Here is a 16,513-nt window from a genome sequence, read left to right as displayed (position 1 = left end):
TGTGGGGAGACCGCGTCGTGATTCCCCAGGGACTCCGTCAGCGCGTCCTGGAGGCTCTGCACGTTGGCCACCCGGGAATTGTCAAAATGAAGGCGTTGGCTCGGTGTTGCGTCTGGTGGCCTAATATGGACGATGCCATCACTGCCTGGGTGTCCGCCTGTCAAGCGTGCCAAGAGTCGAGGCCTGCACCACCGGCAGCTAAGGGACACACCCGGGAGACGCCAAAGACACCCTGGTCGAGGGTGCACATTGATCTGGCTGGCCCCTTTCACGGCCGGACCTTTATGGTAGTGGTGGACGCCTATTCCAAATGGCTGGAGGTCGCCCTGATGCCCTCCACCACTGCCGAAGCTGTCATCCGGGTGCTGCAAGGCCTGTTTGCAACGCATGGGTGTCCTGATGTCCTTGTCTCTGACAATGGACCACAGTTCACGTCAGGCACGTTTGAGCGGTATCTTTTGGGACTGGGCATCCGCCATGCCCTAACGGCACCCTTTCATCCATCCAGCAACGGGCAAGCGGAAAGAATGGTGCGCTCGGCAAAAGAGGCACTGGCGCGCCTGGACCGGGGAGACTGGCATGAGCGGGTCGCCGAATACTTGTTCGTGCAACACATCACCCCTCATGTGGCCACAGGGAGGAGTCCTGCTGAACTGCTTATGGGCCGCCGCCTCAGGTCACCGCTCGACCGGCTACACCCGGACTTTGCCATGGCTGAACCCCCAGGCTGTGCCAACGCGCCACGGTCATTTGTCCCAGGAAACCAGGTCTTTGCCCGGAACTATGTGGGGGACATTCCTTGGGTGCCAGCCACAGTAGTGGGAGTCACTGGACCTCGCTCGTACCAGGTGGCACTCGAAGACGGACGCTTGTGGCGACGGCACATAGACCAGCTTAGGCGCAGGGTTGGGGACTTGGACACTACCGAGGTGCCCCCAACTGCACTTGCGGCTCCAGAAGAGACACGTACAGATGGTGAGGCCCCACCTACACCTCCCTCGCAAACTGCCAGCGTGGAGCCGAACCGAGCCGCTTCAGAGGGTCTGCCAGACTTACCACAGACTCAGACCACTCCACTTGCGGAGGCTCCACCCACAGCAGCGGATCCAGGGAATTTGGTTCCAACGCCACCTAGGGTCGCACCACAGCCTCAGCAAGAACTGTGTGGCTCTCCGGACTTGGCTACCAGTCCCCGGCGGTCTGGCAGAGTTTCCAAGCGCCCAACTTATTTAAAGGACTATGTTGTTGGACATGTATCACTGTTGGTCTAAGTATGGGAAATGTAACCAATATGCTTTTGTGCCTAATTGAACCATTACGCGTAGTGCTGTATATAAGGAAACCATTACGATTGTAACTAACGCCTTATCTCGGTGGGGAGGGGTGTTATGTAGTGAAGTTTCACCCTGGGCCAGCAGGGGGATACTGTATATAGTTTTCACTCAGGTCTGTAGATAGTTTTCCCTCAGGTCCGCGTCAGTTATTTTAGGCGGGAACTCTGGGCTGTTGTTGTTACAATGTTGACAGCCGGCTGCCTATAAAAGCAGGCCGGCTGAGCTGTTTGCAGTCAGTTCTATTCCAGCTTACGAAATAAAGAGCTATTTGGAGAAATCGCTGGTCGTCGGCTATGTCAACCCCCAACTTAACAGCCAGCATGACTAAGCAGCTTCTGGCGAACCAGAGCAGCACACGGAAACGCCGTTTACCTTCCTGCCGGAGCAGTACCTGTTTATCTACTTGCACTTTGATGTGCTTTCGAACTGCTAGGTTGGCATGAGCAGGGACCAAGCAACGGGAGCTCACCCCGTCACAGGGATTTGAACCACTGACCTTCTGATTGGCAAGCCCTAGGTTCTGTGGTTAAACCCACAGTGCCACCCATGTCCCGTATCTTTTAGAAGACATCTAAAGGCACCCCCTAGCTTTTAGAAGACATCTAAAGGCAGCCCCATATAGGGAAGTTGTTTAATGTTTAATGTTTTATTATGTTTTTAAATATGTTGGAAACTACCCAGAATGGCTGGGGCAACCCCATCAGATGGGCAGGCTATTATTATTATTATTGAATAGGACGTCCCTGTTTTCTTTCATAGAATTCTACTCAGTATTGATCCAGAGTAGATTCCAATGTATAGTTATCAGAATAAAAACTTAAACACGTTGCAGGATTCCCAAAAACAGACCAGTGGCAATTGCATTTCATCCAGCAGAGCTTTACTGCTACTGAAGGCAAATGAGCATCATGGCCACAAATCCAATACATTCAGGATTAGCACTGTCCATAAGAAAACCAGTTGCAGCAGACTTAACTTAAACTTACAATAACTTACAATAAGTCTAAACCTTAACACTCAGCATATTATGTGCAGTATGACCTTGACAGAAAGAGATAACAGAATCAGTTTAATCCAACTGTACTCAGCTTCTCTAAAGGTATAACCCAAACATCAGGAACCTTCTGCTTGTTTCTTTCACACAGAGAAGCTTCCTGAACCCTCTTGAATTAATTAGAATAGGAAAGATCACATCAGATTAATACTTTCTGTAATAAGAAATGCAACTGGAATTTTCATCAGAGAAATGCTGGAGGGTATGGTTTGGTTTTTAAAGCACTTTGCGGGTTTTGTTTCGCTTTGTTTACAACCAAGTCATATGCAAGTGATTTCGTATGCCTATACCTGCACCCAAACTCTCACTGTCGTCAATACATGAGTTGTCATTTGCATATGCACAATGGCTGTCTGGAATGTGCACACCTCAGCTGGAATACAAACTGAACTTAGCTCAAATCGGATGGAAACCAGTTTGAGGGGAAATACATTGAACGGCACCATTTCTCAAGAAAGTACAGGCTAGATAGGGATTGTGGACTGTGCCTATATGACTTCAGATGCTAGCAGTGGCAGTGCACTGGAGCCAGAATAAATTAATAATGTGCACACAGCCTTGGTGTTCGCACAAGGTAATTAGGAGGATCCATGATGTTAGATTTCTGAAATTTTAGGCATCTTTTGCTAGACTGGAGACTTCAGATACAAATATATTTTTAATGCCTTCAAAGTGCTTTTTTTAAAAAAAGCTTGTGGGCTTTGTGGAATTAGAGTACCTTAATAGTAATGAGATGAAAGGATCTGTGAATTTGCACCCCTGAGCTGAATAATCTATTTTTATCTAGCAGAGAATTCTCTGCAGAGAATTCTGTAGAGAACATCAGGCACCAGAATGAAAGTTTTTAAAGCAATTTTCAAAAAATTATATTTGTTTATTTGAGCTGTGGATGTTCTCCAGGTAATTAGTTACACATGTTTTGGTTGTGCCCCAGGGTTAGTAAGTTCTTGGATGAGGTAATAAATAGATGGTGTGGCTTTGGAAACTGACAACCGCAATACCCCAAACATCCAGTAAGTAAGAACATTTGAATCTTTAAGAACTTTGAAATCCAAAGAAACCACAGAGGGGAAAAGGAAAATCCAGCCATCGCATTACATAGCTGTTCTGTGAAGGAGAAAAATACTATAAAAAATGGAACTCAGAACCAAACATTCTTTCACCATCCTGAAGAGCAGAAAACAAGAAGGAGACTGTTTGCCAGGGGCAATTTACCCCAGCATTTCTGCATAAATCATTGTGTGCAGCGATGACAGTTTGGTTCCTGCCTGGATTTTTGAGGGGTAGGGACTCAAAGGGTTCTTCAAGAGTTGGCTAAGCTAGGCTGCCTAGGTCTCTCCTGACGCATCTTTCCCAGGACAAATACCTTGGGGTGATCCAAGTCAGGGAGCTTCCCAATAGCAGCAAATCCATGATCATTAGAAAAGTACCCAGTTTCTACTTGCTGCCCGGGAGATGAGCATAGCTGTTAAGTTACAGATTTGAAAATAAGGGACCAGCAGCCTTGGAAATAAGGGATCAGCAGGCAAAATACGGGATTTTGCTTAACATACATAAATCCGGCACTGATGGAGCCATGCTGCTTTTGCTGCGACTGACTGTGTTTTGCAGGGGGTTGGACTAGATGATCCTAAGGGTCTACAACTCCCACCAAAGAAGAGTGGCAGACAAAACTGATGAACGACGTTGAGATGGCAAAGCTTACAGGCAGAATTAGAAACCAGGAAGAGGACCTCTTTAATAAAGAATGGGGAAAGTTTATAATTTATTTGAAAAGCTATTATAAAGAGTTATAAAGAGGGTGGAATAGAGACTCTCGCCCATGCGCCTGCGAGCCCGGCATGAGGTGTTTGCGGTGCCACCACAGCCACTGAAGCACTGCCCTTCTGCGTCCCCCCCATCCCCTCCTCTTCCTCCTCCCTCAGGCCTGCCTCCGGCTTCCCCTGGCAGCGCGGTGGAAGTCTCGCAAGAGAGGGGCTGCCTGCCTGCCCGCCACCACCCTCACAACGCGCCCCTGAGGGGGAAAAGGGTGAGATGGAGATGCGGCAGCTCATGTGTGCGCTCTCTCTCGCGGCAGAGGACCCTGAGCCGCTGCATCCCTCCCGAGCCGGGCGAGCATGAAACCTCGGAAATTTAAGGGACATCATCAATAAGGGACAGCAGCGGGACATGGCGCTGGGATAAAGGACTGTCCCGCCAAATAAGGGACGCTTGACAACTATGGAGATGAGCTATGCACTTGGTCCCACTCTGCACCTCCGCATGAATTCTTAGCCATGGCATTGAGCAGAGGGCATAGATTGGCTCCTAATTCTTTCTCCCGCTTTGAGTGTCAGTTTGCATTTCTTAGTACAGAAAGTATTGATCTGATGTGTAGAGATCTTTCCTATTCTAATTAATTCAAGAGGGTTCAGGAAGCTTCTCTGTGTGAAAGAAATAAGCAGAAGGTTCATGATGTTTGGGTTATTCCTTCAGAGAAGCTGAGGGCAGCTGGCTTAAACTGACTCTGTTATCTCTTTCTGTCAAGGTCATGCTGACTATAATAAGAGGCCAGAAGGAACCTGGGTTTCACTTTTCTCTTTCTATCTCTTTTCCTTCTGGTGTGGTGTTCTGTACATAGTATGCTTAGTGTTAAAGTTTAGAATTATAAGTTATTGTAAGTTTAAGTTAAGTGTGCTGCAACTGGTTTTCTTATGGACAGCGCTAATCCTGAATGTATTGGATTTGTGGCCATGATGCTCATTTGCCTTCAGTAGCAGTAAAGCTCTGCTGGATGAAATATTAATTGCCCCTGGTCTTATTTTTTGAGAATCCTGCAACGTGTCTACGTTTTTACTCTGCTAACTATACATTGGAATATGCTCTGGATCAATACTGAGTAGAATTCCATGACAGTGAGTTCACAGCATACTAAGCGAGGGCTGGGGGAAACTAATTCGCTTCTCAGAATCTCCTCCACTGAACATTCAACCTTAAAGACATCCACATTTCACTGGGTGTAAAACAAATTATTGTTTTAATGGGGATGGGGTTTTCAGCTTGGGTGGGTGCTGTTTTATTTGGAGGGTGGGGCTGTTTTAAATTGTTAAATGTTATAGGTTAATTTTTGTACTTGTGTGCTGGAGTATTGTTTAGGGGCTTTCGTTACGTGTGCATTGTTTATTAGCATGTATACATTAGTATTTTGATTGTTTTGATAATGTTTTGATTGTTTTTATTAACCTGTGTGGAAGACTTGCAACGTATCAGCGTACAGCTAGGGTTTGTTATCCAACATAACTTTGACTAGCATGGATTTTTTGAAGTAAAATAACAGCACATAATTCTCAGGGGAAGAAACAAGACCTTTTAACTGCTATGATCACACCCATTTTATCGTGCCCTAACAGATCTTGCACAGAAAAGCGCCAAAAAATTAGTCACATTTAATAAACGAAGTGCAAAGAGGGAAGGGGTGTGTGTGAAATATAATTCTTTTCCCCTGGCTATATGCATATTCTTGCATAATTTGTACTGTACTGCTAAATGGATAAATATTTTGGGGGAGGGGATTACCTCACACTAGTTGCACGTCGAGGTCCCCAAGACACCGCAAAGAAAAACACAATGACACTTAATTTTTGTTTAAAGTTTTTGGCATAATTTTGGCCACAACTTTATTCAAATACAGCAATGTGAGTGGTTGCTTAGGCATTGGTAGCACTATAATAATAATAATAATAATAATTTATTATTTGTACCCCGCCCATCTGGCTGGGTTTCCCCAGCCACTCTGGGCGGCTTCCAACAGAGATGAACAATACACTAAAATGTCACATATTAAAAACTTCCCTGAACACTACACGGGGACAGCTCTGACATTCGCACCCCCCGCGAAGTCAGGAAGGGTAAGTCACCTGGGGAGAGAGACAGGACTGGGAACCATGCCTCACCTCTCCCCAGCATGCTCCCAGGGGCTTGTGTGGCCCTAGCCCCTTGCCAGGGGGTTTCGGACAAAAGCATGGGGAGCCCCTGGGTTCCTTTAACGGAAAACCCTTGAAGCAGCAGCAGCATTTTGGAGGGGCAGGCACAGCCAAATCCATACCCCTCCACCAACCAATTCCCAAACCAATGCCTAACCACAACCTTACAAGTTGTGACGATTTGCTACGCAGTAGGCAAAAACCAAATGACACCAGCCAATCAGCCAAATGGACAAAATTCCTACCGGTCTCCTGCCCCAAAGCAGACGACCCCATGACAGGCATAGCAAGGTCAAGCAAACAGCCTAACATTAGGGAAGGGAGGGTGGGTGATCCGAAGCATGCAGCGAAGAGAGGAAGTTTGTCGCTGTGTGCAATGTATTTAACAAATAGGGCTGTCAATCACTAAATGGCAACATATAACTTTCCCCAGTAACAGCCCGCCCCTGCTTAAAGGATGGCCAAACCATTTGCCTAGCAACAGTGAGGTGTCTCGTCAGCCCCCACCACAACACGTGCTCTCCATGAGGGAGAACACACTATGTCAAAGCAGCATTTCCCCAGCAAATTTTCCCATAACTCGCTGCTGTTCCTTCCCTAACATTTGCTGGAGTAATTTGCAGCTACTTCTATTCCCACATATGTGATGTGCTCCAATGTCTCTGCTAACCAAAGCCACTGGTTCCCAGTAATTTCCAGCATTCAAGGGCACTTATTTGGTTAGTCATACAATTTATATACTCCTTGGTTGCAATATATATATATAAATATAAAAGGATAACTGTGACTTTAAGGAAGAATGGGAACCTTTTGCAACAACAACAACAACAACAAATTCGTTTATTGTGAGGACCATGCCTGTGCACAAAAATCAACACTACAGTAGTTAAAAATTGTTAAAATTCATTACATACTATGCCGACAAAACCTTCTTCCCACAAAATAGAAAAGGAGGGAAAACGAGCAGCGAGTCAAACAGACGATGGAGGGGTCTTTACATTGTCGTTCATAAATCTTTCCCTGGCTTTCATGGCCTTCATCACAAAGACCGCTACCACATGGGTAATGCGTGGGTTTGCATCAACTAACAAAAATTTTACTCTATCTTCAGGACTGGTTATACAGTTGGGTATAATTTGCAGCAATGCATCTCTAAAGCCCGAATAAATGGGGCAATAGAGGAAATAATGTGTAAGGTCCTCTTTAATTCTCATAAGGCAAGGACATAGACGATGTTCTACTGGGGTTTTTGTGTATCTACCGGTCAGGTAGGCAGTTGGCAATGTTTGAAACCGTGCCATAGTAAAAGCTCTCCGAAGGGTGGGGTCAGTGATCTCGACCAAGTAGTTGGCACAGATTTTGACTGCTTTTACTTGGGGGAGCCAGTAGGAAAACCCAGAGTTCTTTATCTTGGTGGAGTCCATAAAGGCGTCTTTTTCAAAGATCCATTCCCGAACTTTATCAGCGCTCCACAATTTGAGAGTATTTAACTCAGGTAGGTTGTATCTGGATAGAATGTCTGATAGACTTTTATGCCAAGTAGTGTTATTTTGTAATGATACAAAGGCTTGTTTAGCCAATAAGGTGTTCGGGGCATCTATGAGGTTGGTAAAAAAACGCAGGAATCTTAAGTGTGCCCTGGCAGACACAGAAGGTAATCCTACTTCCACTCTTAGGAGAGCTGCCGGAGTACTCTGAGGGAGGCCTAGAATTCTTCTGAGATAAAAATTTTGGAAGATTTCAAGCCGTTCTAACAGCTTCTGATTCCAACCCCAGAGTTCTACTCCGTATAACATCTGTGGAATCACTTTTCCAACAAAAATTTTTAGTGCCGGGATCACCAGTTGCCCTCCCCTCGAATAAAAAAAGCTGAGCAGAGCACCAGTTGTCCTACGTGTTAGAAGGGCTACAGTCTTGAAGTGGGCAAGCCAGCTAGATGTGGCTTGGAAGGTGATACCAAGATATTTAAAGAGGAGACATTGTTCAATTTTGTGTTCATCTAGAGACCATCTAAATGTATGTCGAGCTCTAGTAAACACCACAATTTTTGTTTTATCATAGTTTATCTTTAGAGAGTTTTGAGAACAATAAGCTGCGAGCCCCTCCAGCATGCTGAGTAGGCCCCTTCGAGTGAGTGCCATGACCGCCATGTCATCAGCATATAGCAGTATGTTCAGGTGTTTGCCTTCCAGGGCAGGAGCTGATGACTTATACTTTGCCATATGTTGAACAATGTCATTTATATAAAAATTAAAAAGGAACGGTGCTAACAAACAGCCCTGTTTAACCCCTTTCCCCAGTGGCAGAGGGTCAGTATAGTTGCCTGACATCCCAGTTCTAATTTTAACTGTGGTGTCTGAATGTAACTCTCTAAGTATTTTGAGGAGTCGTCTATCAATATCTGTGCCATATAGTTTTTGCCATAATTTGTCCCTACAGATTGAGTCAAAAGCGGATGTGAGATCTACGAAAGCCACAAAAAGTTTGCTCTTATATGTCTTTGTATACTTATCTATCATTGTCTGTAATACCAAACAGTGGCCTATTGTACTATGGCCCTTTCTAAACCCTGCCTGTTCCGGATTAAACAAGTTAGAGTGGTCAGCCCAATCAACCAATTTGTTTAGCAGGTGGCGAGTATAAAGTTTATACACAATGTCCAGGAGACTTATGGGGCGATAATTTGAGGGGTCTTGGGGGTCTCCCTTCTTATAGATGGGGGCTACCAGGCTCAGTTTCCAATTTTCTGGGATTTTGCATGTATCATTTATTGCCGTGAAAAGTTGGGCCAAAAAAGCAGCCCACCACTGGGCATTTAGTTTAAGCACCTCAGGAGGAATCATATCTTCACCGGGAGCCTTGCCATTCTTGAGTGTATTAATTAGCTGTAAGCATTCTGATTCGGTAACAGGATCCCAGCCCGTTAATAGATCGTTTTTAATAGGAGGAAACTGGCTCGGTTTAGCAATGTTTGGAGCTGTGTATAGCCGGGAAAAGTGTTGGTACCATAAGTTAGATGAGATACTATTGGTTACAATTTTCCCTTTGGGTGAGACTCCCTGAGCAATTATTTCCCAGAACTTTTTATCGTCCCGCGATTTGATCGCCTTGTCGAGAGCCTCCCATTGTTCCTTTCTATAGAGGGATTTCTTAAATTTTAGAGTATTTTTATAATGAGAGCGCCACCTGCGCAGGTTTTCCACTGAGGACAGGGTCCCTTCCTGTTTTACCTTATTTTGTAATTTCCTAAGCAAAGATCTTATATTCCTACAGTCTTTGTCGAACCAGGCCCTCGAGTTATTTTGTTGTTTGGGAGGGTTGGAGTTCGTAAGTAATGGGAGGAGCGACTCTGAGACCTGCTGAAATGTTAAAAATGGGTCAGAATTTGATAAAATGCATTGGTCTCTCAAGGCCAATAAGTCAGGTGAATGCAGGTGTAGTTTGATTTTGAGTTCCAGGTCGCTGTTCCATTTACGCCTACGAAGGGCCAGAGTTGGAGGTAGGTCTGCACAGTGATTACGGTGTTGCGGATCCTCCAAACCGCGGGGGATTAGTGAGATTGAGATAGGGAGGTGATCACTCTCAGTTCTGTTGAAAGTCCTAAAGCCCTGTGACCTCTCCAAAAGTTTTGGGGAGACCAGGATATAATAAATAACGCTCGCACCTCTAGGCCCAAGGAAAGAAAAGAAACCCCCTGACCTATCCATATGGGTACCATGCAAATTAAACAAATTATGTTTGAAGGCAATCTCCATTAATGTAATGCCTTCCTTATTCAAGACCTTATCGTCAGAGGACCAGGGAATAAACCAATCTGCCTCTGGCAGTAACTGAGATTTAGAACAGTACGTATTAAAGTCGTTTCCTCTCCTGGCGTTGAAATCACCTGCCAGCAGGATATCCATGCCAGGGAATTCTAGTTCAGCCTTCTCCAAACATAGCTCTAAATCTTCCCAGATTTGTGACGACTGGGAAGGGGTACCTATGGGAGGGATATATATATTAAAGCAGAGGAAGTCACCTCCTTCACTGCTAGAGATAAGTAGGGTTTGTAGGTTGTTACTCTTCGCCCACTGCTGTTGCCGGACCTTGCACTTTAGCTTGATGGAAACAAAAGTGACTAAGCCACCACTAGGTCGGCCTCGGAGATTTGGTTTTATCGCAGGGGTAGCAAAGGCATCGTATCCCTGAAGAGAAGGAACATGGAGATCTAAACACCATGTCTCCTGTAGACATATAATCTGAAATTTTGTAAGGAAATCCAGAAGGTCGACGTCACCCTGCTTAGATAACCATCCCGCCACGTTCCAAGATAGAATGTGGAAATAGGGTGATGGTGGAAATAGTGGCAGTCAATCACTTTTCCGGTGGTTTGGGGCTCCTGAGTTAAGCTCCTCCTCCTTCTGCTCTGCTTGGTGGTTCCAGGTTTGAGGTCCCTGGTCCCTAGGTAGGTGTGATGGCTTTGACTGGGGGGCCAGTAGGTTGATTTGGCCCAGAGGATCTTCGATGACACCATTACATATATCATGATGATCAGCTGATGTATCATGATGTTCCGCTGGTTTTTGCAGAGCGAGGGCTTTGTCGACCCGTATAGGCTGTACAGGTAGCAGGTCAACAGCTGAATCTTGTGACGGTACTGCTAGCGGGTCAAAATTTAACAAGTGCTGTGGATCTTGGTTACGTGTTGGGCTTGAAATAATAGAAGCCTCCAATTCCGGCATCGAGGCATATGAGGACGAGAGCATTTCAAACTGATCTTGCTTCAGTAGTCCAATACCAGGCTCGTTGCACGTGGAGGCCAGGGTACCAAGCGGGGGGTGTAAAAAATCAATTAAGTCATTTACGGGCAGGCTTGCCACTCTCTGAGGGGTAATGTGTCCTGGCTCCAATCCCCCGACTGTTTGTTCTTTATGGCACACAGGCCCGGCATCAGCACAGACAGCACCTATCCTGGTGCATAGGGGTGTACGGGTCAGATTGGTGAATACCCTTGTGAAATAGATGTGCCATTTTCTTGTACGGTTTCTTAGTCCTAGAATCTTTGCAACGCAGTGGGTAGATCTAAAGTTAATAACCATACGTCTCATATAAGGTCCAGAAGGCAGCCATGAGATGTCCACGATATCTGCGGGGCGTAGTGTCTCCCCCTGCAGTTGGGACAGGGAATTTGCGACCGAATGTTTATCCACCCATTTGTTGTGATTCAAAGGGTGGTTTCCCACCAGTACTGCAAGTTTGCTGTTCTGGAGTTGCAGACTTGAGTTTTGTACTTGGTTGGGCAGGCATCTCACTTGTTTTTGTGCAAGGTTAGCCTGCGCAGTTGAGCAGGGGCGAGTAGGATTTGCAGTATTGTTGAGCTGAGGAGGTGAGGAGGGGCAACTGAGCAAGCCGAAGACTTTTTCGAGCTTCTTTTCAATCCCATCCAGCCTTTTATATAGGTTAGTGATGGTATATGTTATCAACTCAGTCTGGCAAGTTAGCAGTTCCAGTGTCTCTCGGTCCTTGTTTAATTGGGCTGGTGGCTGGGATAATTCAGGTGAAGTTTTTTGCAGGGACTCAAGAGTCTGTTCCATCTGTTCCTTCAGGCACAGGCTCGAGGCTAGTTGTGGGCCGTCCACAATGCCGGCAGGCTCCTCATGAGTAGTGCTGGGAGCAAGGGCCTCATAACTGTTTGCTGTAGGGAAGTTTCTACAGATCTCGTTTAGGTCATTGTCAGGTAGGAAATCCCTGATATTAGTCTGTTTTTTGGCCGTGCTCGTGGCTTCATTGGAATGCTGCCTGCAGCGTTTCTTCCCTCTCATGTCGGCAAATAAAAAAGGGAGAGGATTTCTCAAAATTGCAGGGTCAGGGCAGGTTGTGCTGTTAATGAGCCCTGCTCCCTTTAACAGTCTTTAACTGCCACACTTATCTTTATCTGCCACGAATTCTTGCAGATTTATGGGAGAAGTAGAAATAATCTGAACCATAAACAATAAAACTTCTAAAATAAACACCTTAAGGCGTCTTAGGGCCCTTAGAACCCACCAAAGTAGGTAATAAAAACAAAGCTTTACCGAGCATAGGACAAGGCTGCCGTTCACGTCGCCATCTTGAATCCATCCTCTAATGGGAACCTTTTACAAAGTATTTGAAGACACAACAAAGTGAACTGGACTCCTTGGCAGGTTTTGAATAAACATTCACAAATTTTTTACTGATAATAATTAGCCAAACAGTTTGAAGATCTACACAACTCTGTAACAGGCAGAAAATAGTGTTATTGGAGAAACCAAAGACTGGAACTGAGGGAAGTTGGGGGGTGGGGTGGGAGGATGGGTTCTGTGGGGGAGGGAGGAAAAAATGGGGGGGGAGGAATAAGGATATGTTTTTGGAAAATATGTTTTGTTATAACTTTGAATAAATAAATTTAAAAAAGAAAAAAGAAAAGAAAATTAAAAGGATATAGGATGCTAATAAACTTTGATTCTCTTAATTTGAGTTCCCTTTTTTAAGAAAACAACATGTCTGATGCACTAAATGCGGGCATAATATGTCAGACATATGACTCACGTAAAAGCTGAGAGGGAATTCCAAGAAAAATGACGGTGAAATTGAATGACATCCAGAATGCTGCAGCTTGTTTATGCTTGCAAGAAAACAGAAGTGAGGGAATAAAATCACACTGCTGGCCATGAGAGTCCATTGACTGGTTTTATTTGTGCTAGAGTCGAAGCCACTTTGTGAAGACTTTTGCCTTGAAAATCAAGATATAACTCCTTGAATAAGTAATTTAAAAAATGCAGAGGGAGAAGCACAAGCCAAGAGTAAATTTGAATATTTATAGTCTGCATAAGCCTTTGCACTGGCTCTTAAATAGGTGTCTGCACCTAAGGAGGAGAACATAGCATTGCTTTGCCACATTTACTAGACTTGGAAATATGAGAGAGTTACGTATTTTTCACTCTATAAGACACATCAGACCACAAGACACATCTAGTTTTTGGAGGAGGAAAACAAGAAAAAAGATGTTCTGAATCCCAGAAGCCAGAACAGCAAGAGGGATTGCTGCGCAGTGAAAGCTGTGATCCTTCTTGCTGTTCTGGCTTCTGGGATAGCTGCGCAGCCTGCATTCGCTCCATAAGATGCACACACATTTCCCCTTACTTTTTAGGAGGGAAAAAGTGAGTCTTATAGAGCAAAAAATACGGTATGTTGAGCTGCCTCTACCCTCGCACTGCCCACTGAGGGAAGCTGATGTGACTCTTCTCAGCACCCGTCATTGAGGGAAGCCACCTTTGCCTTCACTGCACTTTATATGTGAAGATGCTTAATTTACTTTTGGTTGCTATTCTGTTAATGTTGTTTGTTGATTATATATTCTGTAAAGGTAAAGGGACCCCTGACCGTTAGGTCCAGTCGCGGACGACTCTGGGGTTGCAGCGCTCATCTCGCTTTATTGGCCGAGGGAGCCGGTGTACAGCTTCTGGGTCATGTGGCCAGCATGACTAAGCTGCTTCTGGTGAACCAGAGCAGCGCACGGAAACGCCGTTTACCTTCCCGCCAGAGAGGTACCTATTTATCTACTTGCACTTGGACGTGCTTTCGAACTGCTAGGTTGGCAGGAGCAGAGACCGAGCAACGGGAACTCACCCCGTCACGGGGATTCAAACCGCCAACCTTCTGATCGGCAAGTCCTCGGCTCTGTGGTTTATTCTGTATTGATTTGTTAATCATGTAATATGACTTTTGCTTCAGTTGTGATGTTTGGCTTATTTTTTAGTTGTTGCTCTGTTAACAGTGTTTTATAGATTGCAATTGTTTCGCTGAGTGAAAAATAAGATCCCAGAATTTCCTATGTGGATGGTGAAATAGGGGGCGGGGGGAGCATTTTACTGATTTTTTTTGAGGCGGTGGGAAGGTGGCAATTCTGCTGACATTTGGATGGAGACAAACGAAATAATCAGAAAATTAGCTAGCATGGGACTTATGAAGGTCAAATAACCAAGGAGCATCTTTTAAAACTGCCCAAAGGGTGGAGGGAAGAGCAAGGCTTCTTCCCCTCTTACCTTATCTTCTGTGGTAGAAGGGGAGGCAGAAGACCATTCTCTGGGCTTTCAACTGAGCCAAAAATAGTTGTCCGAAGACCCATGTTTCTGACATCAACTGATCCAAAAAAAAGGCAGTTCTCTGAAGCAGACAGACATCTGCGGTGTCAACCGATCTGAAGGGAGGCAGCTGAAGGAGCTGTTAACTGATCTCAGGATCCTTTCAAACAACTCACCTGGTTTCCTGGGAAACAAAACATTCTGCAGCCCATTGTGAAGTCAGATCTTGGCCAAGACCTCACCCAATGGACTGTGGGCTTTCTCTCTCCATCTCAGGCCCATGTCAACACTTGATATTTTCATCCAGCTTCCAAGCACCTGGCCTGCCCCTTAATTTTACCCTCACCAGGAGGTCCAGAGCAGCTGGATCTTGGCTTCCCACCCCCTGCCTCGCATCCCTATGGGAATAAAAAAGAATAAGGTGGGCCTTGACTGTGATCCAGTTTCCAACATCTCATGAAAATTCACCTGCCTGCCCAGGGTATTGGGTGGCCGGCTGTTCTTCATTTAGTCATTGTGCATTATCGGTTCCACTGGTTTGAAAGTTCTTGCTAACTCACCACCTCTAGGCAGCTTTCAAAAAAACACATTTGTACTCTCAGGGGTTTTTACTTTATGCCTTATTTTCACTTGAAAACCCACCTTTCCTCCAAAGAACTCAAAGTGGTATATATGGTGTGCTTTCCCTGTCCAAATTATCCTTGCAATAACCCTCTGAGGTAAGATAGGGAAGTTTTTAATGTTTGAAATTGTATTCTGTTTTTAATCTTCTGTTTAAAGCCCCCCCAGAGTAGCTGGGGAAACCCAGCCAGATGGGCGGGGTATAAATAAATAAATAAATAAATAAATAAATAAATAAAATAAGCTAGGCTGCCTCCAATACTGGAAGTAGTATGAGGCTATGGTGGCTCTGAAAGATGCCCCCCACATCCTGGGGTGGGGGATGGAGAGTGGGAGCTGGGTGTGTTCACCCTGAGGTAGCATCAATCATACCCTGAGGTAGCAACTCTCAAGAGTCTCCTCCAGCACCATAATTCAAAAGCATCAATTCTTCGGTGACCGGCCTTCTTTATGGTCCAGCTCTCACTTCCTTACATCGGTAAACACTTAGCTATCTAAATAAGCTTGTGTGGTATAGTGAATGCTGAATTGGACTGGATCCAGGAAGATGTGAGTCTACCTGAAATACCTGGTTAGAAACAGATAGGTAGCCGTGTTGGTCTGCCATAGTAAAAAAATAAAAAAATAATAAAACAAAATAAAATTTTGGACACTACTATAAAAATACAGGATGGGCGCATAGACACCACCTTATACCGTAAACCAACTGACCGACAAACATATCTACATGCCTCTAGCTACCATACCAAACATACCAAACAGTCCATTGTATATAGCCAGGCACTACGTTACAGCCACATCTGTTCCAATTCTACAGACAGAGACTCTCACCTAAGAGATCTACAGCAAACCTTTTTAGAACTAAAATACCCAGCAGATGAAGTTAGACAACAGATCAACAGAGCCAGACTGATACCCAGAGAGAACTTGCTGCAAGACAGACCCAAAAAAGAAAATAACAGAACACCTCTAGTCATCACATACAGCTCCCAAGTTAAAACAGTACAACGCATCATCAGAGATCTACAACCTCTCCTGGACAATGACAGTTCTCTTTCTCAAGCTCTGGGAGGAAGACCTTTCATTGCCTACAGACAGCCACCAAATCTTAAACAACTCCTAACCCACAATAATACTACTACCAGACCTAACACGGACACTGGCACCAGAGCCTGCAATAAACCCAGATGCCAACTTTGCTGCCACATACACCTGGACAACACCATTACTGGCCCCAACAACATCACACATACCATCTCGGGACTATTTAATTGCTCATCGTCTAACATTGTGTATGCCATCAAATGCCAACAGTGTCCTTCAGCTCTCTATATTGGACAAACAGGCCAGACCTTACGCCAAAGAATAAACGGACATAAATCGGACATCAGGAATCACAAGACAGAGAAACCAGTAGGAGAACACTTCAGTCTCCCAGGACATTCTATACAAGAT

The 16,513-nt window shown here is 45.0% G+C and overlaps 1 protein-coding gene across 2 annotated transcripts in view; it reads right to left on the bottom strand.

Annotated features, from left to right (window-relative positions):
* The window catches only part of RBPJ (recombination signal binding protein for immunoglobulin kappa J region), a 91,698-nt gene extending 76,981 nt beyond the window's left edge, over positions 1-14,717 (bottom strand). For both annotated transcript variants that reach the window (XM_083755011.1, XM_083755010.1), the window contains exons 1-2: positions 14,535-14,717; positions 14,399-14,485 (exon numbers count right to left, since the gene is read on the bottom strand). Coding sequence is in view for 1 of the 2 variants with exons in the window: in XM_083755010.1 (XP_083611136.1) it covers positions 14,399-14,481 (83 nt within the window). In the remaining variant the exon portion in view is untranslated. The remainder of the gene's footprint in view (positions 1-14,398; positions 14,486-14,534) is intronic.
* Between the last annotated feature and the right edge of the window lie 1,796 nt (positions 14,718-16,513).

This window comes from Podarcis gaigeae (assembly GCF_964106915.1).
Source record: "Podarcis gaigeae genome assembly, chromosome: 9".
Classification (NCBI taxonomy): Eukaryota; Metazoa; Chordata; class Lepidosauria; order Squamata; family Lacertidae; genus Podarcis; species Podarcis gaigeae.
Note: the sequence above shows the minus strand (reverse complement) of the source record. Positions and strands in the feature narration are given on the sequence as shown.